The 23,149-nt window shown below is 41.0% G+C and overlaps 1 protein-coding gene across 4 annotated transcripts in view; it reads right to left on the bottom strand.

The window, feature by feature from the left end:
• mrn (general transcription factor IIH subunit 4 marionette) overlaps window positions 1-23,149 on the bottom strand; it is a 58,336-nt gene that overhangs the window by 12,991 nt on the left and 22,196 nt on the right. For 3 of the 4 annotated variants that reach the window (XM_065436748.2, XM_065436745.1, XM_065436747.1), the window contains 5 exons: window positions 21,953-22,044; window positions 20,845-20,959; window positions 13,155-13,223; window positions 7,508-7,591; window positions 1,682-1,814 (listed from right to left, as the gene is read on the bottom strand). In XM_065436748.2, the coding sequence (XP_065292820.1) occupies window positions 1,682-1,814; window positions 7,508-7,591; window positions 13,155-13,223; window positions 20,845-20,959; window positions 21,953-22,044 (493 nt within the window). Of the gene's footprint in view, window positions 1-1,195; window positions 1,414-1,681; window positions 1,815-7,507; window positions 7,592-13,154; window positions 13,224-20,844; window positions 20,960-21,952; window positions 22,045-23,149 lie in introns of those variants that run through there. The other variant, XM_065436749.1, reaches the window with a different exon arrangement.

The following is a 23,149-nucleotide window of genomic DNA, read 5'->3' as shown; positions in this document are numbered from 1 at the left end:
TCATATGTAGGCACTGGTGGTGCCACAGCTGTCCACTGTCATAGCTAATATACTGCTCTAGTCAATATTGCTATAAGCGGGTGCAACTGTGAACTGGTTCCAACTGCTTGCAATATTAATGGATAGCGATATCAATAAACTGCCAATATAAAGCAGTTTGCATCATAATATCTCTTGAGAATTGTCATATATATCACTGTTGCTAATTTTATGACCCGTTTTCCCCACTTTGTAATGCCCATCAAGGCCTTCAGAACGCTTAAATTACTGAAAAAATGAATACAGTGAAATACCATATGACAAAGCCATTCAGATGAATTAACATTTACAATATACTCCAAGAAGCTGCCAATGTAATCCACTGAAATAAATTTCACTTGAACCTCAGTCAAACCAAATTTTAGTAGTGTGGACATTTTCCATGACACTACTCTTATTATAAATTATTACCTGCAAATATTACCTGCAAAGTATTTACCTGCAAATGTTTTTTTCACAAGTCTGCCTACAAGAACAGCCCAACTGAGAGTCAGCTATTTAAAATACATGTGCTAGGCAGAGCTGCAGCCAAAATGTGATCATGTGCAGTCAAGGCACTGACTCAGAATAGTAAATCATGGCTCAGCAGGTCATTGTGGCCATGCTAATGCAAATAGTACTTGACACACTGACATCAGGCATGCTACATAAGTACGGAGGGCAATTTTTTGGAGGCGCTTAAGGAGTCTGTACTCCTCAGAAATGCAAAAAAAAAATTATTTTAAATGCTATCTAACTCTTTAGGCTCTTTTATGCGTCCTACAACTGAATAACTTGCACTTGAGAAAACACATTTTGTTGAACTTCTCTATATCCCCTAAAGAAAGTACCAAAGCTGGTCGGCAAAGCAGCTGACTTGACTGTAATCTAAAGTGACACAAGGCACTCACTACCTCTACTAAAAGGATGCATTTTTTGCTGTAATACACATGCTGTTTTCCTTTATATTTTTGTTGAATAAATCTTGTGTAACTATTCATATGGCTCATAGCAACTGTTAAAGAGCCATGTATCTTCTCCCTTTATTGCATGCTGAAAGCCTGCTTCGTATGGAGTCTTTTTCACATGTGAATATGCACTGTGTCTGTGCATGGATGCTGTGCACCATCATGTACAGCACATGCATGCAGTTAAAAGTGGCGCCATGTGATCTAATAGGAACAGTAGAGGTCTACAGCACTGCTACAGCTGCCACTCGCTGCAAAAGTAACCTTGATGAAACAGAAGCACCACAGTAATGAAAGCAATTTATTTTTTCGGCAGGTTGCAGTTGAAAGCTTCCATCAATATTTTGCTGCCATAATAGGCCTAAAGCCCAGTGGTTCAGCACCTCGCCATGGCTTGCCTTGCGTCGGTTTGGTCGGTTCAAACAATCTGTGTGAGGCATATGAAACTTATTTGCTGACGAGCCTGGACTGCACACCAGAGAATGCAAACTGTTCCATATGGATAGCTTTTGGTCATGGGGAAAGTAAGAAGGATAGAAATGGGGGGGGGGGAAGACCAAGAAAGGGAGGCCATAACCGTGCATGGGAGAACATTGCATGCATCACACTTTGCAATAAAGAAAAAAAATATTTTGCAAAGGTGTAATAAAACAGTGAATACCAAACATATGTGATCATGCACAGGAAGGGCTTACTTGTGTATGCGTACACCCGGTAGTTGGTCTCAACCATTATATAACCTGCCTCAAAGCTGCGCAGGGTCGTCTCCTTCAGTCCAGATGCAAGGTTAATGGCAAGCCGTGTTGGGTAGAATCGACCTGACCTCCGCTGATAAGGGTGAGATCAACATTGAAATGAGCTTTTAGGACAAAAGGGCCTTCTATTTTCCTACCACTTAGTACAAATTTAATTAAAAATGCACTTTATTTTGCTCTGCAGCAAAATTAAAAGTTTAATAAACAACATAAGTGACACACAAGCATAACACTAACTTTCGCCCCTCTGCTCAGTAACCGTAACCGTCAAAGGGACACTAAAGAAAAAGTACAATCCATTTACAATAACAAGATATCATTTCCAGACTTAATTTCCATTTATCACAAAAACTGTTTATTCGTCATTAAATAATGGCTAACCTATCCTTTAATGAATTTCATGCTCAGCTTACACCAGCGTGGATGTCAGTGTGGAGTCATGAATTTGGCTACCTCTTCATGTATTTCAGCAGTCTTTGTACTGGAAAAACTTTTAGCAGTTGCCATATTAATAATAAGCCTTTACAGACTTTTGAATGCAGTCTAATTTTTCCTTGATAAACATTTTGAGCAGATGCTATAAAAATGTGCGATATCATGACAAAGGTGTCAGTGGCACCTGTGTTTTAATTTTGGTTCCTTTCTGGCTTATCACGCTTCCTAGTGTGGTAAGACAACTATTTCCAGTCCCAGAAATACAAGTGACAAATTAAGCCTAATTCAGTATTTCTCTTTAATGTCCACTTTAAAAGCAGCTTTTGTGCCAGACTTCATACACAGAGTTCACGACAAATGCGGCTCATTTTTCAAAGCCTCAGATTATAACTTGTTGCAAACAAAGAGCTCACTCACTCCAAAATTATTTCAACTTTGTGGTTAATAAAGCTATCAAGCTTGATAGATTATACATGTCAACTATAAAGAAAAAAAGAGTGCATAGAAGCAGGAACAGTAGAACAAGCAGACACAATGACAAAAGCTTAGATGCATTAACATTAAAATAGTGGACCTGTGTATTCCTGATGATTACAGAATCATCCTGAAGAGAGCTATTTTTTATTGTCCCAAGGGAGGGAAGTGACCACATTTTATTTATACTTATTGTGGGAGAAAAGCCTTGTTCATGGTCGAGTGTAGACTGATAAAGTACCAACTTTCAAGATTCTATGCTGAGACTGCCCACATTTGGCTTCATAGTTAGAAAGCAGCTTATAGAAGCAATAAACAAAAGTAGCCTAGAAAATTCTGAATGGAAAGTCACTTGGAAAGCACCAATCAGATGTAAATATAAATTATGGGAGTTTACGTGCCAAAACCACAATCTAATTATAAGTCAAGCCCTAGTGGGGGACAACAGGTTAATTTTGACCACCTGGGTCTCTTTTAGCATGCACCCAATGCATGGTACCGGGGCGTTCTTGCATTTCGACCCCATCGAAATGCGGCCACCATGGCCAGGATTTGATCCCACGTCCTTATGCTTAGCAGCATAACGCCAAAGCTACTAAGCAAAACAAGGCAGGTCAAGCACCAATCACAATACCAAGCTAAGTGTGAGTAAAAACTTGTCTCAATAAGAATTTTATAGGTCCTTTTTTTTTTAAATATGACCACATACACAAGAAATAAGATTTTCTTGGATATCTGTGAGAACTATACCAAACTTCTGGATACCAACAATTGTAAAAAAATATTTTTTTTTTTTGTATGAGCCTGTGAAAACTTCTGCGTATCCTGCTATTCTTGGAAATTTTATGTACTGCTACAAAAGAACAGACTTATCAGTAAATCTTGAGCAAAAGTTCACGCTTTCACTACATGTCAGCAGCCAAAGACATGCACATTTGCCACCAATGGAGTACGTGAAAGAGGACATTGTCGCAGAGCTATTCATTTTGACAGTATAAGAATCGCTGTACATCACAAATCCCTCCATTTTGCAAATACTTTCAAGATAGTAGATGCTTCGTACAAGATAAGAAGACAGTGAGTGCGAAAATGGGTGAGTATGTGGGATCAAAAGGCAATCTGAAGAGGTCATGCACATCACTGCTGCAATATTCCTGTGGGTGTTCCTTTCTGGAGGTCTCTTTGCAGGAGTTTAAGTAACCATGAAGCCTGTTGTTTTATACATAGCCTTGGATACGTGGTCCGTGAATTTTGCTACACAGATTCATTGCATTCCTTAATACACAAATCACTATTTTTGCAGCCAACTACTGCATAGTCTTCCCTCTACCATCCCACATTTTGCAGCCTGATTGGAACATAGCATGCTAGCAATCAGCCAGTTGCATTTTGACAGATGATCACAAAGTGACAGGGCAGAAGCAATAATGGTTTCGCATTCTTGTACTTTCGCCTGAGGTAACATGTGGCATGTCGCCGAAAGTGCCATACCATTCCGCTAGAGCAAACTACTACTCCACGAAAAGGGTCTATAAGCGACAACCAATGGCTAACTTTTATGAACAGAACAGGCTAAATGCATGATTAGAGTGATCAAATGACTACAGCACAGTGACCACATGATTATTGCGCAATTTGTGTGCTCACTCATGGCAAGTATTGCCGAGTCCCGGAGTACATGGCACATTTCACATGCAGAAAAGGCCGCATTCAGTCCAGCGCCCATCATCAGTCTAATTCAGTGTCATCCGCTTTTCCTTTCAAATTAACCAGAATATAAAGGTTTCACGTCACACCACAAAATTCGAAGCCTACTTTTCGTGTCTTCAGCAATGTATTACTGATTTGTCTGTTCTAGCTACAGAGAACACACCTGGCTGCTCTCACAACCACACAAAATGCAGCACTATAACCATGAAAGAATAAAAGACAGAGCCCGAGTGTTCCGTTTTTTTTTTTTTTAATAGCAAAAGTGAATCTTGGCTAAACATAGCAGGACCCTACAGTTTTAGCCTTTTGGCACTTTGGCACAGCAATCCCATCACTATACTTTTATTGTGAAGGAAGGTAAGGTGCGGAAACACGGACACAACAGAAGAGAACCAGGCAACACAAATGCCGGCATTTGTGTTGTCTGGTTCTCTTCTCCTGTCTCTGTGCTTGTATGCCTTAACTTCTTTAACGATGAATCCCTGCCAACTAGCTCAACTTTCAGTGGTTTTAATACTATATCGCATATACTCGAGTAAGGACCGCCCTCATGTAAGGGCCGCACCCCTACTTTAGAGGGCACAATTTTGGAAAAAAATTCAAAATGTCCCACTGGAAAGCGAAGTTAGTTCCGTTGCTACTAGATGACGTTAGCTGCTTTTTTTGTCGACGCCGTTCAGGCCGACACCACTGCGCCATTATTTCTTTGTGTGGTGTGTCATCTTGGCTGTTTTGGCAGTGTTTCCAGTCAGATCGGTGGCATTTCACCTCTAGAGAAGGGAGCCCTTTTTGGGTGAGCATTGTTCAGGGACAATGGGCCAGCATCTCGGGTTGTTTACTGCAATGTTATGTCATTTGCTCCTCTCTTACCCTCTACTACAGTTGCGGAAACAGTACAAACCTGTAGTGGGCCGTCATTGGCCCAATTCATATAAGAGCCCCACCCAGCCAAGATTCTAGAAAAAAAAGTGTGGCTCTCTAGCTGCTTTCATCATTTGCCTCCTTAATGAGGGAATCACTTACTTGCTGCTAAATTCTCATGAAATGATTCCTATACCGATGTCACACAGGCATTTTGAAGGCCTTTGAATCAATGGCCTATTGGCTCGAACAGTTAGGTGCTGCTACACAACCAGTTTTGAAGACCATGAAGTAAGTAGTCAATAAGGTCGAGAACTCTGTCAAAATCTCAAAGGCATTCAAGCAATAGGCAAAAGTCAACACTGTTGACCATTGTGAACATTATTGATGAGGGTCAACAGCTTGTTTACACTAGCGAACCATAACAAATGCATCTGAAGAAAAAGAATAGAGTCCTGGAGCAACAAGCGAGAGTCCCCCACCATTGCAAAAACACTGCGGCTCCTGCAGCCAGCAGACTCAATGTTGCCAGAGTACTAAAACAAATATAACACTCCCTTACATTAAATCTTCTTGCCTTCGATTCTTCTAGCTTTTCAGCGTTTTGTAGGTTATTGCACTGCTTTTTGTTTGAGTAGTTGTACAATAACTAAATATTCTTATTACCTGAAATGTATTTCCCTTGTGCTACTGATAATTCTTTTCATATATGTAAAGGGCTAGCATAAATGATTCATCTGTTTTGAAAACGCTATATTTTGAGAAGTATTACACACACACACATGAGATATACAAAAATAACCACAAACTCACCAAGTTTGTATTATGTTTACGTACCTTGTTTACATACCCCATTACCGCAATCCTTAGTCGAGCTCAAAGAATGCATCAGTGCTGAAATGCTGACAACTGACAGGACTATGCTACAAAATGTATGGAATCAGCTCGGTTATCATCTGGATGTGTGTTGTGTCACCAAAGCAGCATATATTGAACATTTGTAGAGGGTGTGTAAACTTGGCGAGTTTGTGGTTCTTTTCATTTATCTTTCATGTGTGTACATGTAATAATTTTGAAAATGTAGCCTTTTCAAAACGAATGAATCACTTATGCTAGCCCTGTACATTGTGCTACCCTGCTGCAGCCCTGACCTTATGTAATGCCTTCTGGCCCTTTAAGGCTACAATAAATGAAATTAAATGGCATTTAGAAACCATACAAAAATGAAAATGTGTTTTTTAGACATTAAAAATAATTTTTAATGCTGTTAAATCTTAGGTCACAACGCATGTACTACAGGTGCTTGGGTGTCAGGTTGACGAAACATTTGAACAGCCAGAGAGTTTGCTGCATAACAGCGACACAACTCCTTTGAATCAATAAAGTTTGAGAATTTTGAAGGCTGTCGACTTAACAGCTATTGAGAATAGCCCGTGTGACACAGGTATTAGAGTATTAAAAATTTTTAACGGCATATAACATATGTTTGCGCATGCAAAGTACACAAATTACAAGTGTGCGTAAAGATTATACAAAGTATGATTCATGCCTTTTCATTTATTTGCACACAGTGTCGATAAAGCGCATGCATTTAACTTGTGCGTAGTCACTTCTGGGGCAGGGAAATTATTCTGTATTTAAAATAAGACATGGCTCCAGGACCAAAAATCTGCCAAAAAAATAATCTTTTCAGTCCATTTATTTCTATGTTTCTGATTCTGTCCTGCACCTGCTTGCAAGTTTCTATAAGCATGTGTTGCCTACTTCCGGCATTAAAGCAATCCAAAGATTCAGTGACATACTTTACCCTTTAAAGTAATCAGCTTGTGAAGAATCAGACTGTAGAACGGTGAGTCACAAAAGTTAACTCTTTATTACACGAACCTATGCCCACAAAAACAAATAGCACTCAGAGCACAACAAAGCGGCGAGCGTGATCGTCGGAATCTGATCTACGCATCAGTTGCGTCGGCTATTCATACATGACTCACTGAACATTCCTGCGTAATCGCTAGCGCTCGCAAAATTTCTAGAATGCACACTGCTATTCTCATCACACATGCAATATGATTACACAAGGCTCGGCAACAACATAAACGACAGGTAGAGCCAGTGATAACGTTCGAGAAACTTCCGTTACAGAAAGGCACGTCTTGTGCTAGGCGATAACTTTGCACATTTGTTACCCGATGAAAGACAGTCACCGGGAAAATAAAATAAATAAGAATGTGTGACACTATAAAGAGATGAACCAACAAAATGCAGCAGAACATGTTCCAAACTGACCTTCCTTTGATAAACAAGTCCAAACTCCCTGAGATGCTGCAGGAACACTAGCAGGGATTCTGACATGCCTTCAGTGCTGTAATCCTGAAAAAGAAGCATTCCAATTGCTTCCTCCCTCCCTGCCTATGGCAAAGAATGACAACATCAATACTAGAAACATGTCACTACTTTCAAAGTTAGTCTTAGCACAGTACAATTAATTTTGTGTAACAAGACTACAACTTTTTTTAATGTCCTATTTCACTTTCATCAGGAGCAAATTTTTTTTAATATATAAAACATTTTCCCACTGCTTGGGAGGGCTTCAGCTGCAGAACAAAAAGGTACATTGGGGAAAGAGGTGGAACACAACATTTATCTGCATATAAGACAAATAAACACTTGGCATTTCGTCATAGAAGACCAAGCACCACCAAGAACTTCAGTACTTAAATGTATTGCAAAAAGCAACTTTGAGATACCAAAATTCAGAAGAAGACCTTATAGTATTCACATATGCAGTTTTTCAATTTTACAGCATTCACTTTAACGAAAACTGGTGGCTTGGTGTTCCACCAGTTTTTCAAAAATTAATGTAGTTGAGTGTGAGATCTGAGAAGATCTCAGAAAGTGGCTATTAGTCGAACCTCGATATAACAAAGTTGTACTTACAACGAAAAAACTTCATTAAATTGCAAATTTTATTAATTCGAGGTTTTGAGGTTTCACCAGTAAAAATCATTTCACAAATTCCAAGAACATTCCTGGTGGATAGTATCTTGTGAGTAATCACTTATACACAAATTGCAAGAAGCTTGGGCCACAATAGCGAGGTTATGAGTGCCAGCACACACAGTGCTAATTGCGCCGAGGACAATGCATCGACATGGCTCACAGCGTCCAAGATTATCGAGTTGTGTTACGCGGCACGATAAATCTTGAGCACCATGGCTGACCACGCTTAGTGCCCACAGGCTTCATCAGGTGGCATCCTCAAGTTAAAAATAAAAGTACAAAAAGATACCAATATTCTTCCTGAGAGAAAAATGCCAGTTTCACCAGAAAGGAGAAGCATTGATGGCGATAGTAAAGAGACAACTACACGAAATAAGGTTCGTAATTCTATTGGTGTCACGCATGCTCAGGCAAAATCTCACTCGATGACCAGGAACACTAGCTATCGCAACACGAGCACATGCTTCGCACCATGCCTCGAAAACTTGAGATTGCACGACCGCCAACACTAGACACACGAGAAATAAATGCGCACCAAGGCACCAACCATCTGGGATCGACCTTTGCATTTGAATAAATTGTCTCCAAGGTACAGCACATGGCCCGCATATATGCGTAGCTACAGCAAGGGTAGATGAGAGGAGACGTGCACGCTAGGGGGAGAGGGCAGATAGGTGCGCGTCCCCAACACATCCTAGATAGCACAAAGCGGGTGCACTTTGATTAATGACACCATGCTACCTCGCCCGACTGTCACAAAATCTAATGGGGATGCTCCGAGTAAGTCACGGTGATTTTGACGTCACTACTTATAACACGCCGGGCATGGCAATGGAAATTTCAGTTCAAGCAGCTTGACGTCATAAAGCAGAGTGCACAGGCCTGCTATCTAGGAAGCGTTGACGTCCCCCCCCCCTTCCTTGATGTGTGCTCGATAACGTTGCCACACTCTCGCCTCTCCACCACCACCCTTGTGCTGAAGGAATCGTCAGCTCTCGTGTTTCTCCGAGCACTCAGAGCTGCCGCACACCCCACAGCTTCCGCAAGTTGTTGTGCAACAAGTAGCGCTGCGGTATTTCTTGCATACTGCGTTCCAGTGTGCCCACTTTGATAGCATTTGCGCTGCTCGAACTTTTCATGCAGAAGGACACTTGTAAATGCCTTTTTCTTCGGCTGACATTTTTATAGTTTTTTGCTAGATTTACCAGCCATACAGCCTCCAAGTAAATGCTTGAAATGGCCAAAACCTTGTTAAATCGAAACCGTGCCCAAAATTACTTCGTTAAATTGCAAAAAGAAAGGTTTTCAATGGAACCAAGATCAGGAAGTGAAAATAGTTTGTTACATTACAAATTTAGTTATATTGAGGTTCGTTATAATGAGGTTTGACTATTAGCAAAATAAGAGTGCTGTGAACAGGTCATTAATTGGGTTCACTTGGTCTCTGACATGCTTCTGATTGCATTTCTTGAAGGGTGTTTTTGTCACAGACACAAACAGCTCAACAGGAGAAACACCCAAAAAAATGTACCAATGAGTTTTACTGTTGCCTAAACTCTCACAAAAGCGCAGTGCGAGAATATACTAAACAAATGTAACAGAGCCCATACCGTACTGAACAAAAAATATTTTACAGTGAAAAATTCATTACCTTCATTTACAAGGCTGTCAGTAACGCTTTTGTTTTTTTGGACACTGACCTACAGGATGTGCAGAGGAGACTGTTTTGTTTATTGCCACTGCCACAGCTCCATTCTCCATTTTGTTGATTTATTGGCTCATCGTAGCCTTTATTTTTCAGTTTGTATGGTTTAGTGCATTTCATGCATGTATATACGTGTATGTGCATCATTTTTTTTTCTATTTCTGTCTTTTATCCCTCATCACATCACTTTGCAGGCAATAGCTTTCACACTGTCATCTTTCCTAAGCCATCAACAGTGTCACTACAATTGTGGTAGACTGAGCGCTGGTTAGAAATGTGGAAGCTCAGCTAAGAATTGCAGTTTTTTCTTTTAAAAAATGCCAACTCTCCACAACAATACACATCAATACTTGTCTATTGACTGCCCACTTTCAACTAGGATTGCTAGCAACCATCATGAGATATCTTAAGTAAATAAGAACTTATTGAACTGCAGAAATTTAAATTGTATTTTAATTGAAAGACTAAATTTCAAACTTATTTCTCAAGTCCTGACAAGGTTAAATTGAGTTAAGTCAACTAATATTAATAAAAAAAAGTTTCTAGAAGCATTTTTCTGCATATTTGTTTACTATAGTTGGTGGTTACAGTATAACAAACACTTGCCAACCTGTGAGCATTAGAATTGGCAAAATCCTACAGACATTACACATAGAAGGAGGTGGGGGGGGGGGGGGGTGCTATGTGGGCTTTATTTTTTTAATTTGACCTGGGCGCGTACCTTTTGTGGGATAAATGCACAATTTATCACTGATTTACCTGTGGTTGCTGTACACAATCCGTAACAAACATTGAACAGCATTAAACTCACAAAGAGCACATTATTTTTGACATAACAGTTATTTCTGCAGTGACTTTTATGTTGCCAATTTTACCTGGTACATAAACTCGTCTGACTAAACATGCAGGAAGCAAGTGTCCCTCTGTTGTCCTTTGACTGACTGAACGTTTCCGAAAATATCTTCAAGGGGGTGAGTGAAAATTTCCATGAATATAATTTTTGCGTAAAATTTGATGCAACCTTCATAAAATTGGAAAACAAGCTCAAATTCATAAACCTTACGAAAAATTCAGAACTAGCAGGTATAACAACAGCACTTTTTTCTCATTTCAACACTGTTAAAAGTGTTTTTTTCTTATCTAAAAAAGACAAGTTGTACTCATTCGTGCAAACGTCTCTCTGCTTTCTTTAACAAACTTTGCTTGTCAATTAATTCACTGCACATCATAAAGTTCACACATTTTTGTCAACCACTGCACTGCTTCTGTTAAAATATTATACTATTTGAAACTTACATTTGTGCCAACCGATGCCTGTTCTCCAAAACAAGCATCCTTCATTAATAGCTTGGACAAATATAAAAAGATTAACTACATAATTAGCATGCCTTCGGAACCCGAACATATTGCAAAAGAACTGAAAATTCACTGAACTGAAACTGAACCTTCATCATCATCAGCAGCAGCAGCAGCCTATGTCCACTGCAGGGTGAAGGTTTCTCCTTGTGATCTCCAATTACCCCTGTACTGCGCCAACCGATTCCAACTTGCGCCTGTGAATTTCCTAATTTCATCCCCTCACCTAGTTTTCTGTCATCCTCGACTGCATGTCCCTCCTCTTGGCAGCCATTAACTCTAATGGTCCATCGGTTATACCATAAATAAATACACCTAAGAATTGGAACTGCAAAGGCCAGCAGAAAAGCAAGCAAACAGAAAGCCCAAATTACCCTATGTCAATTTATTGAGGTTATCAAGAGAACAATAAAGAAATTATTACTACATTGACACACTTTTATTCACTAAATGAATCAACAAACCGTGTTTCCATTTTCCACAAAAGCAGTGCAGAAGCTGCCAATTGTCATCTTGTAACTGATTAGCACTCACAGCGGGGAATGCCTCACGACTTCCTTCACAGCGAAGCTGCAGCACAAGACCCACATCTCCATCGGAGACATGCTTTTCACTGCCGTGTGCACACCCACACATTTTTTCGCCACTGAGATAATCAGCAACAGCATTGTGATGTAGCCGGCAGGTTTGACGGAAGCGTGCAAGCTGCGGTAGAATCACTCTTAATCCTCTTCAGCTTCCACCGCATTTTATGTTGCACACACATTGCACTGTGCTGAAACAAAACTACTGTTTGCTGCAATTGCTGCAGGTGAAACCAAGGTTGCTATTGACACGATCATGGACGGTGACCAAGCAGTTCTGATAGACATGCAGCCATCGTACACACCGAGTCAAAACAAAACTATTGTTTTCCGCAGTCGCTGCAGACGAAACTGTGGTTGCTATCAATGTAATCGTGGATAGCGACCATGCAGCTGTGAAAGCACGCAGCCAAAGCAGTGTCATGTGCAGCGGTAAACTCAATAATAAAGACATGAACAGGCACGAAGCGTACATTCCCATTGTTCCTGTATGGATTCCACTGATGACTATGGCAATGTGTATTCTGCTGCTTCTACTCGGTTTGAGGCAAGCGCTACTTTTGCTCTTTTACATCGCACATTTACGGCACTCCACACTCGCTGCGCTCCGAGAGTTGTTAACCAGTGCGCAGCCAAATACATCCAATTAATAAGTTTGTTGCCAATAAATAATGCATACACCTGCGAGAACAAGAGGAAGAGTTCGAATTATGCAATTTGAAGCATTAACGAGGGGCAAACTAGAGGTTTTACTTTAGTACTCACACTCCATTTATACTTAGTGCTGCAATTGTAACTAACTGCAGCGCTGCAGCTCTACGCTCAGTTACAGGAGTAAAAAAATAATGACAGCTTGATCACATATTCTGGCATATGTAAGGCCATTTTTCAAACCTCAAGACACCTGCAAAGAGTGATTCCAATTAGAGCAGGTCGTGGCAATATAAAATGACTGTGTGACAGGGATACTAGAAATGTGGCAGCCCGTTTTCCCAACTATGACAAACGAGGCTCACACACTTGCCAATTTTTCAAACTTGTATAAACCTGCATACGCTTTTCAGAAATTGTATGGTATGGTTTCAATTTGTTTAATGTGATCAAGTAAACAAACATATGTCTTGGCCCCCCAGCATCTTTAAGCCCACTTTTCAGAGAAAAATGTAAAATATGTGCGAGGTTTGCATTTTTCAAGATACAAATTGCATGTATCAAAATATGATTTAATTATTGAAGCATTATGCAAGAGAAAAGGCAAATTGGTTCAGTAAACTAAAAGCCACCCTACCTTCCCAAGTGTGAGGAAACTGAGCTGGAAAAGGAAGGTCAGACATTCCACCAGGTTCAGGCCTCTTGACTGCAGAGAAAGTAAATTTTACGCACCAGTTACCAACAAATCCTGTATGCTACGCTTCCAGAGCGATAGCATAACACAGGAATTTGTGAATACACAAAGATACGGCTGGCATGACTAGAGGCGATAATACTTTTGGTAAATATACACACGTGCATATGCATGTAAACACACGCATATACATACATGCATGTACAGTGCTTATAAATTCAGACACAAATAATTGCAAAACTACTCCAATTATTTTTTGTTTTGAATATAAACAGCATTTACAACAGTGAATTAATTCAGACTCCAAAATGTAAACTTGGGACTATTCCATGGTTAGTAATTGGCTACTGTGCAATTACCTCCCACTTGCATGTAATTATACGTAAAAGACATTAGTTGCTGCTTTTGTTTTAATTTCTTAGCACTGTAATGTGTGCACACATGTACCAACATGCACACAAGGAACAATGCAATCACAGGAGCTGGTCATTAAAAATTGAGACAGTAATCAATCATCCCAAATATGCACGTACCGTACATTCCTTCCAATGACATGACTAACTTCTTCTACACCAAAGCAACAACTAACAAGAATAACCTGAAAAACAAATGTCCAGCTTGCTGTTCCTAATAGATGACAAGTCAGCGAAAAGTGTCTGATAGAGCTGGTTTCAGGTAAAGTGAAACAATCCAGGTAAAGAGAACACATATAAACCTTTTAGAACACATTCAAAATCAAGCAGTCAGGATGCTCACCTTCAGTCCATTTCATTGCAGTGCCTCTCAACTACTTCGCAATTGCCGAATATGTATTAACAAATGCTTAACTGTATAAATTTAGTAATCATTTTGCATCGATCTCTTAATAACCCCTTGCCATGTAACATACTAAGTGGATTCAAACTTGTTAATGATAATACAACTGGATTTGCTTTCTATCACAATTTACCTTTAACTTTAATTCGAACTAACTACGGCAGACAAACAATCCACTTGTCTAGCATATCACTTTGGAATCACCTCCAGACTTGCATCAAACAAACCACTTCGTTATCTCACTTCAAAAAGGAGGTTTTTTTTTTCTTTCTTACTAGATCGCCGATTTATTCCTTCTCACGTTTCTCACACAAACACTTAGGCACTAAATTTTGAGTTATGCTTGTATAACATACTAGACGTTACTGATATTCTGTATGTCCTTCTCATTTCTTTAAATATCATTTAAAGGGACCCTGAAACGATTTTGGCGATTTTCCACAAACGTACTGAGTCGTTAGAGTAGGTCCTTCTGATCATTAATTGATGCATCTAAGTGCTCTGCGTAAAGCGTGTAATTTATTATAAGGTTTTAAAAATGCACATAGCTGCCGATCGTAGCACACTGCTCGGCGGAATTTTAAGCCACCCCTACCCATATGATGCAAATAACCCATATGACGTCACGTGGGCGAGCTATCTGATTGGCTGACCAGGGCGCGTGGTCGATAATTTTTCTAACTGTATGGTAAACAAATAATCTTTGTAATAGTTGGAATGTTAGTTCATTTGTTTTTATAAAAAGAAAGTAACATAAAGAGAATGCACAAGAACAATTTTTCAGTACACTTCAGCACTTCCGGCACACAGCAAGTGTCGTCTGCTTGTGTTACAACGTACTCCATTTTGACGAGAGCTCCGCAGTCAGAGTCGGTCTCAGTCTTTTCGCGAGCACTATGATTCGACTTTGTTGCCTTGTGGACTGCAAACCTAGCGACTAGCAATATGTCAAGCTGCGACATCGTGTCCCTCTGCAAGGCAGTATACAAGCGAACTGGCTGCTGCGCATGGGACTGCCGGTATCCGATCGGCGGGATTTGCGCGTTTGTGGCCGTCACTTTGTTTCGCGAGTCCAGTATTAGGGCAAACGCAAGCGCAAGGGGACAGGGTCTGGCCGCTTGACTGTGCCGGGATGAGCCACGAGATGAGCAGAAGGGCAAATGTGAATGTCTGCACGGTGCAGCCACCTGGTGGCACAGAGCTCAATCATACACAGTAGCAGCAACGAAGTGTACTCTTCTTTGCTGCTGGTGTGTATTTTTCGCAGGAGTGTAATCATCAACACGTTGATTTATAAATGTTTAAAATGCTTTACACTTGGTTAGAGCAATATTAGCGCTTTGTTTGACTGGTTAAGCTCTGCGCCAGCAGGTGTCTGGACCGTGCAGACCGATCAGGCTGCTCACGTACGTCTAGGCTAAAGTTCCTTCATCAGCTTGAGTTTATGCCTCCAGTCATTTGCCGAAATGACCAGCTTGCCTGTTTTTAGCGGAGTACCGGACACGTTCGGCACTACGACAGAATGCTCGCAACGCACGCTGCTTCGATAGCTCTCGGTCGACGGCCAAGCGGCTAGCGGAGAGGTCTCGCGCGGGAGGGGGCGTGCTCCTAAACAACCGGAAGTGAACGATGTGACGTCGCATCGTGACGCTGAACCAGTGAAGGCGGAGCTTAGCGCCACTCGCTTGGCGAGCGAGTTGAGGAGGAAAAGCATAGCTAGGGAGGAGGGTAACTTCTAATCGCTTGCAGCTCCATTAATACGTAACGCTTCACTTAAATTGTGGTGCGAATGTTCTACTTAAGCTGTACCCTACGCGCCTACAAAATTTGTCCGAACCGTTGCAGGGGCCCTTTAATGAAAAAGGCCAGCTCCTTCCATTGTGCCACAACAGCGGTGAATGACGCTGAAAGCTGATGCAAGTTCAGCTGCAATGCATGGTGGTTGGTCCTCTTAGTTGGAACCTTCGCTGCTGCTCGAGTCTGCGTCCTCATCACCCATGATGTGGAGCCACAATCTCCGCGATCCATATCTAAACCAGGCGTACAATGCCTTCTCGACCTTGTCAAAGGTTGGGACGCGCACACGACACGCTCCAGGGCGACTGGACTGCACTGCCCACAGCTTAACATCAGCTTTGTTCTTGAGGATCGTACTCAGGGTGATGTGAGGAATTCTGAACGCCGCGGCGACCGATGACTTTTTCTCGCCAGCCTCCACCCGTCGAATGATGTCCGCCTTTGTTGAAAAATCCAAATTCTTGCGGTTTTTTTCGCGGCCATGGCTTCGGAACACGTGCCAAAAGCGGAAAGAAAAACGCACTGCACCCCACGAGTCTCAAGCCTTCACGTTGGCCTCATGAATAGAAGGAACAAAGCAAATCAAAAGACGCATCACTCCACGTCTCCACACTACCACAAGCCCAAGCTGCACTGACCTCGTTCGTCTCGCAGCGTCAGCGGTGTCAGCCAACCAAAACACAGGAAACAGGCGCCTGCGGTTAGCATGGTTTCTCCCTCCCGCTTCCTTTTCACACCCAATTGCATTCCAAGTGCTCCTCATCACATGCCTTTTACCCACACGCCCCTTTCTCAAGAGCGAGGGGCGGCGCGCGTGAGATCGCTGGAACATCGCGAGATCTTCGTGAGGAGAAGCGCACTTGCGGGGGTGGGATGCAATGGGAGAAGCGGACTTGCAGGGATGGGGTATGGTGGGAGAAGCGCACTTGTCGAGGTGCAGCTCAGCACGGAGTTCGATACATTGATATGCTGGTGCACGGGAGTTCTATATACGCGAACAATAGCGCTATACTTTTGCATGGGATTCCCAAGGGGATTCTTCAACTGTTCGATATAGGCAATAATTCTATATATCCGGGTTCGATATATCTGAGATTGACTGTATAGCATACATTTACGTATATTTGTACTCATGGAATCAGATTGTATTTTTGTGTTTTTCATATTGTCTGCTTTTACTACCGTATTTACGCGCATAATGATCACACTTTCTTGTCAAAAAAATTTACGCAAATTCAGGGGTGCGATCATTTCGTGGGATTAAATTTCCCATGAGAATAAATGATTTTTTTTTTCATCCCGCGTTTGCTGCGGGATGTATAAACGAAAATGGCAGCCGGCGGAGCAAGCCCAATGCGGCGAACGCGATTTTTTTTTTCTTCTCATGAGTACATTACGTCCATTGAAACAGTTTCTTCCGTATCAGTAATGAATAATATCATTAGTATCGGCAAATTTGCGGCAATAACGCAGCCATGTTCAGTTTGAGGGGACAGAAACAGATGGGCACGCTTAGCTGCCAGTGACATAGAAACGCATGGCGGGCATGCTGCGGAAACTGCGGCATTTGTCTTCATTACTATCCTAATACGGCACGTTTCCGCTAAGAGTGGGTGCGAATATCTTAGCTGTGTTCGAAGTACGATCATTACACGGGAAATAAAAAAAATCGAATTTTGACAACGAAATTCAGGGGTGCAATCATTAGGCGAGTGCGATCATTATGCGAGTAAATACGGTATCTTGTGTAGCTCGCTCGTATTATCCTGCTGTCAATATTGTTATTAGTAGGGGTGTGCGAATATTCGAAATTTCGAATACGAATTGAATATTTTCCTTATTCGAAGCGTATTCGATTCGAGAAATGCATATTCGTAAATTCCCGAATATTCGAGGACGGCCGAATAATGGTCGAAACGGCGAATATTCGGACAGACTGTGAATAATTTAGCAATTAACGAATTATATGCTTGCCCCACATTCTCCTAAGAACATGTTTATTCACTGAGAGCTTCACATGATTCGCTCATTATCTGTATGCTCTGCATCAAGATGACAAATTGGGCCAGTTGGTTGGGATTCATAGTAAGGTTCGTTACAGCGCAACACAAAACAAGGACAAAAGAAGGTACCGAGCGACGACACAGCGTTACAGCACTGTGATCCTAAGTGCTGTAACGAACCTTACTATGAATGTGTACGCTCTGTTCCAGTCTACCTGCATCAGGCCCGTGAGACATGACCAGTTTCGATTTTTTTTTACCAAGCTTTATTCCAGGGCTCTTTCATAACAACATATGATGTACTTTCGGGCTTTGTAAGTATGCGCAATAAAATATGCACCTAGAAAATGTTACCTGGACAAATGTTGTCACAGTGCATAGAGAGCCCTAACTTTGTTAACATGTTGAGCAGTCAATTTTCCTTCGCAGTAACCTCTACCAAGCGTTTACCTGACAGAGCATTACCTGACATAACCTGAGTGCATTACCTATAATGAATGCCTCTTTAACCTGAAGCAGCCTAGTAAAATGCAATATTAGTTTTAAAAGGGTAATAAAGCTATTGTTACCTCGTTTTGCAATTTTTTAATACTACACATATATTCGATATTCGATTCGATATTCGAAGACAGTTTTTCGCCTTATTCGTATTCGATTCGTATTCGAAAATTTCAATATTCGCACACCCCTAGTTATTAGTTTTATGCACTAACAGGATGTCCCCATACAGCTTCGTGCTCTGGGACCTCCTTCTGAATCTTCATTTATGGAACACATTTTGTAACTGAATAAAGTATTCTGATTCTGAAAGAAAAAGATTAGTTTACATTTAGTATGATCAGTGTCTTCACAGGAAGAGCCAGCAAGCTGCCATAACAACACTATCATGTACACCTGCCTCTCTAACATGAACAAAAAAACAAGAGGTGCCAATGTACACCCCTTGTGTACACAACATCAGCATGTACACAGCTCTAATAAATGAAGTACCTAAGTTAAGCTTGGCTACAATGAACACCTTTGTAGCACTAAATATGTTCACTATATCAGAAGTTCACCATAATCCAACTTACCCTAAAGACTGCCAATAAAGAACTGAACAAGGTACAGAAGAGATGCTTCATATTCAAAAATGACACACACTGTGCTTATTGGCAGAAATAGATGACCAAAGCATGGTTAAGTAGTGTTGACCCAGCAATGGCACTTAAAAGGGTGTCAACGTGTTGGACGTGGTCTTAGGTGAAGCCCCTGGCTGAAGGCCTCCACGTCCGTAATTTGTTGTGCCACTTGAAAATTGCTTCATCGGTGATGTTCTCCAAGACATCTACACCAATGTTAGCCATGATAGCCTTCCAGTCTGCCTCACAGTCAGCATGGACTATATCTACTGCCTGTGCCCACAAAACTGAGCTGATGTACCATCTTTGCAGATGATCTCCAAGTAGAAGCAAATGCCAGCTTTCCGAAAGCAGCTTATCCCTGATGGCTTTCGGAAGAAAATGTCCTTGGGGCTCATAAACCTCTCATGTCCCAATGCTCACATATACGTCTTGAAAGTCACAAACCATTTCAAGAGTGCTTCTTCAACACCTTTATATGTGGCCTGATTTAGCCGCTTCCAAGAACTGCAGCCACCATTTTTCACTTACAGTCATCCTTATCCTCCCTTTCTCCTTCAGCATGGTCAAGATCAAACTTTGACAATCCATTTTTTTTTTTTTGCGAATTCCTGAAGGCAACCTGCACAGCCATAATTGCTTGTGACACACAACTGCGTTGGCAGCGCATCTACAAGCCATAAATTTAAAGAAAACTAAAGTCAATCCAGGCGCTGCACTGATTGTCTGCACTGTATGTAATGTAACATAGGGGCTCAGTGCAGTCGCATCCCTTCCCCTAGCTCGTTAAGGCACAATCATGCCCCGGTTCCTTCCATTTATTGTAACTGAACTAAGCAGGTTACCAGGTCGCTATAAGAGGTCAGCTCTCTCATAGGCTCCTCGCAAAACTTTTCAGTTGTGGTTAACTGTTCGTAGAGGATGAAAGTCCACTTTAAATGGGATCGTTTTATGTGGGCTCGACTATAAGTGGAAAGCCTGCAAGCCAATATGATGAAGGCAGCAAACAAGCTTACCACAAAGCCTTGTTTTATAGCAAAGAGCAGCCTTTCAGGAACCATTCAATTAGCTATGAAGCTGTGAAAACTAGTGTAGTCAGTAGCTACTGGGCTCTTCTGCACCACACCTCCTCACAAAGTTCTGCTCCTGCCAAGTGTCACAAAGCACGCCCGATCAGCAGTCTGGAGAGGGGGCTGCTGCCACCTGCTTCACGCATGTATGACATCATGAGACATGCAGTCAGCAGCGGTGCTACCATGGCTCTCAGGTGCATTGCAAGTCATTTTCGAAGCGGTTTCATAGCACAGTCAGCAGCAGTAGCCTTGATCAGCAGCAGCAATCTTATAACCAGCAGCAGCAACTGACCAAGATATCTTTTCACTGTTTCAAATGTTACTATTACAAATAGAACAAAGAGCTACCAAATTTTTTAAAGTTGAGCACAGGAGGAGGAGGAGGAAGGGATGGATAGTAGTACTGGGGTTATATTCTTGACTGGTCACTTTTGAGGATAGTACGTACTTCCCTTTCTGCACGCTGTACCATCTAACACACTCCTTCACTGGGAGTGACAGATATCTTGAGAACAAATTCTATAACAATGCAACGTGAAAACACTGACTAGATGTGAGCATTTTTAGGCAAATCCACTTCTGCTGGCTTGGTCACTCAACGTGTCTGTATCTGAATGTGTCTCAACTCAATGTGTATCTATAACTGGTTGAAAGGGAAAAACTTCTAGAGGATAGGAAAATAATGCCCCACAATGGAGCTCACAAGGTGCAATAAACTTGTTTTAAGTTTCCTTCTGATATACTGCATTTTAAACTCCTGATTTACAACACACAGTGAAAAACACAGCAGCGGCGTATCACAAAGGGCCAGTATAATTCATACCTCCAGAGTGTCCAAGTACTGAAGTACAAAATGCCACACTTGGGAAGCTGTGTCCATCAGCAAAAACTGAAAGCCCTCCATTGTTATCAAAGGGGAGCTCCCTTCGCCTTCTTCCCTGCATTCACATGAGCCACTCATATAGTATGGGTGGAGACAGAGCAAGGAAACTGAGGAACTAGCAACACCTATACAAATCTCTCTTTTGCATTAAAGTATATGTGAATCACAATGATTGTTTCTTTAATATTGCAACACACTTTACACTAGCATGCACATGGATCACATTAGAACTTGTTATTATTACAAGGGGTACTGATATTTATCACAATTCGCAGATTTTAGATACTCTAAGTTATAAGCAAGGACTGCAGTGCTACTCAGGCTGAACCATCTATTCAACCTACATAACTCTACTCATTACGCAATAGCAATTGCCAAAATTGTGCTTTGAAAATAAAACCGCCTGAATTGCTTCACTGAAAATCTACTACTACTAGAAGAATCAACTACTCTTGGAATCAATGTGCAATGATTCCCAATTTATATTAAATACAATGGAGGAGATTTCAAGCCTATTTTACTACTCAGTAAGTCTAAATTTTTGGACCTATCTTTTGGACCAAATATTTGGACCTATCTGCAGCCATGTCAATTAGTTCATATAAAGAATGTACAATGTCATACAATATTTCAGCCACTATTACATAAATATTTCATGAAGAAAGTTCAGGGGTTCATGAAAGTCTATGCGTGCCATTTTTCTGTGACATAGATAATTCTATCTGAAACTAGAGCTGCGGCCTGTGCACAGTGTCCCTACAGAATAAAGTCTGTGAATTTTTTAACAAACAATGAACATCTTCAGTAATGAAGAAATTGTTAGTAATATTCACCAAACTTACGTACTTTTTAGCTTCAACTGCAGTATTTTTCTCATTTTAAGGCTTGCAGGTATGAGGCTAGTTTAGTGACCTAGCACCACCAGGGCATTACAAGGTGGTCATTTCTCAAATTTTTATTAAAGGAGGGATGCAAAAATATTTCCATTCAAAGCTGCTGTCACAAGAGATTAAGCAGATACAATGAAAAAATATGACAGATGTCTTACGATTTCATGAGTCCAGCATGGAGGAGTATTCGTACTGCATCTGCACTTATGCCTTCTGTTGTATGACAACCCACCATGAAATGAAGGACACACTGCAGCAGAGACAAAGGTGCATTATGAAGTTCCATAAACTGAGAGCAATGTGCACAATTATTTAACACACAAGAAAAAAAACCTGCAGAAGATCTACACCTTTGCCACCGCTAGCCTGCTTATTTTTTTTATTTACTTATTTACAGAGCAATTATCTTCATTAAAGGGACACTAAAGAGAAAAAATTATTTGAGCTATATATTAGTAAATTAACTTTCGATGATACTGAGAAATCCACTCTTGCCGCAAGAAGAGGCCTGCTAAGCCAGAAAAGGTGCAATAATGGATGGCAAAGCCACACTGAAGTTCCTGCACCAGCTCCCCACGACATCATACATTTTGACAGCATTTGCACCTGCCGCGGTAGCCCAGTAGCGATGGCGTTGCATTGCAGATCTCAAGGTCACTGGTTTGATCCCAGCAGCAGCATTTCAATGAGGGGCAAAATTCAGAAACACTTGTGTACTCAGATTTAGCGGCACATTAAGGTAACCTGGGTAGTCAAAATTTTCAATAGGGCACGCTTCATAATCAGATTGCTGTTTTGGCCCATAACATCCAGAATTTTTTTTAACATTGCTTGCTTAAGCTTGAGCGTAGTTTACTTATATTGGTAAAGGCGTATTACAATGTATTCTTAAAGAGCCAAAGACTGAATTAAGCAAGTTTCAAGAACTTTTACTGAGCTATAACAGCCCAAATATCAAAAGATATATTGAGATCAATGATGGAGAGCAGGGGTTTCAGAGCTGCAAACAAAAATGAAACTTTTACTTTCTTTTTCTCTAATAGTAATCAACCTCTCAACGTGAAGTCAACAAAGATACAGTTCTGAAAGAATACATTATTAGTGTTAACTGATTTATTGTTTCTCTTTAGGGTCCCTTTAAAGTCAAATTCAACCATTCACTGGGGAAATTCTTTCAGTCACAAATGGAGCAACCATAGCAGGGGCACAAAAGAAAAAGAACAAAATGGCAAAGCAAATGACAGCCAATAAAATGTGCAGGCCCACAAGATATAGTAAGCTATATTTGACAGCACCTACATTTCAACGCAATGTAAATTTTTTTTTTCTATGTAAAAATGTTGTAACTTAAGCAC

Source organism: Dermacentor albipictus, chromosome 1 (genome assembly GCF_038994185.2).
Source record: "Dermacentor albipictus isolate Rhodes 1998 colony chromosome 1, USDA_Dalb.pri_finalv2, whole genome shotgun sequence".
Classification (NCBI taxonomy): domain Eukaryota; kingdom Metazoa; phylum Arthropoda; class Arachnida; order Ixodida; family Ixodidae; genus Dermacentor; species Dermacentor albipictus.
Note: the sequence above shows the minus strand (reverse complement) of the source record. Positions and strands in the feature narration are given on the sequence as shown.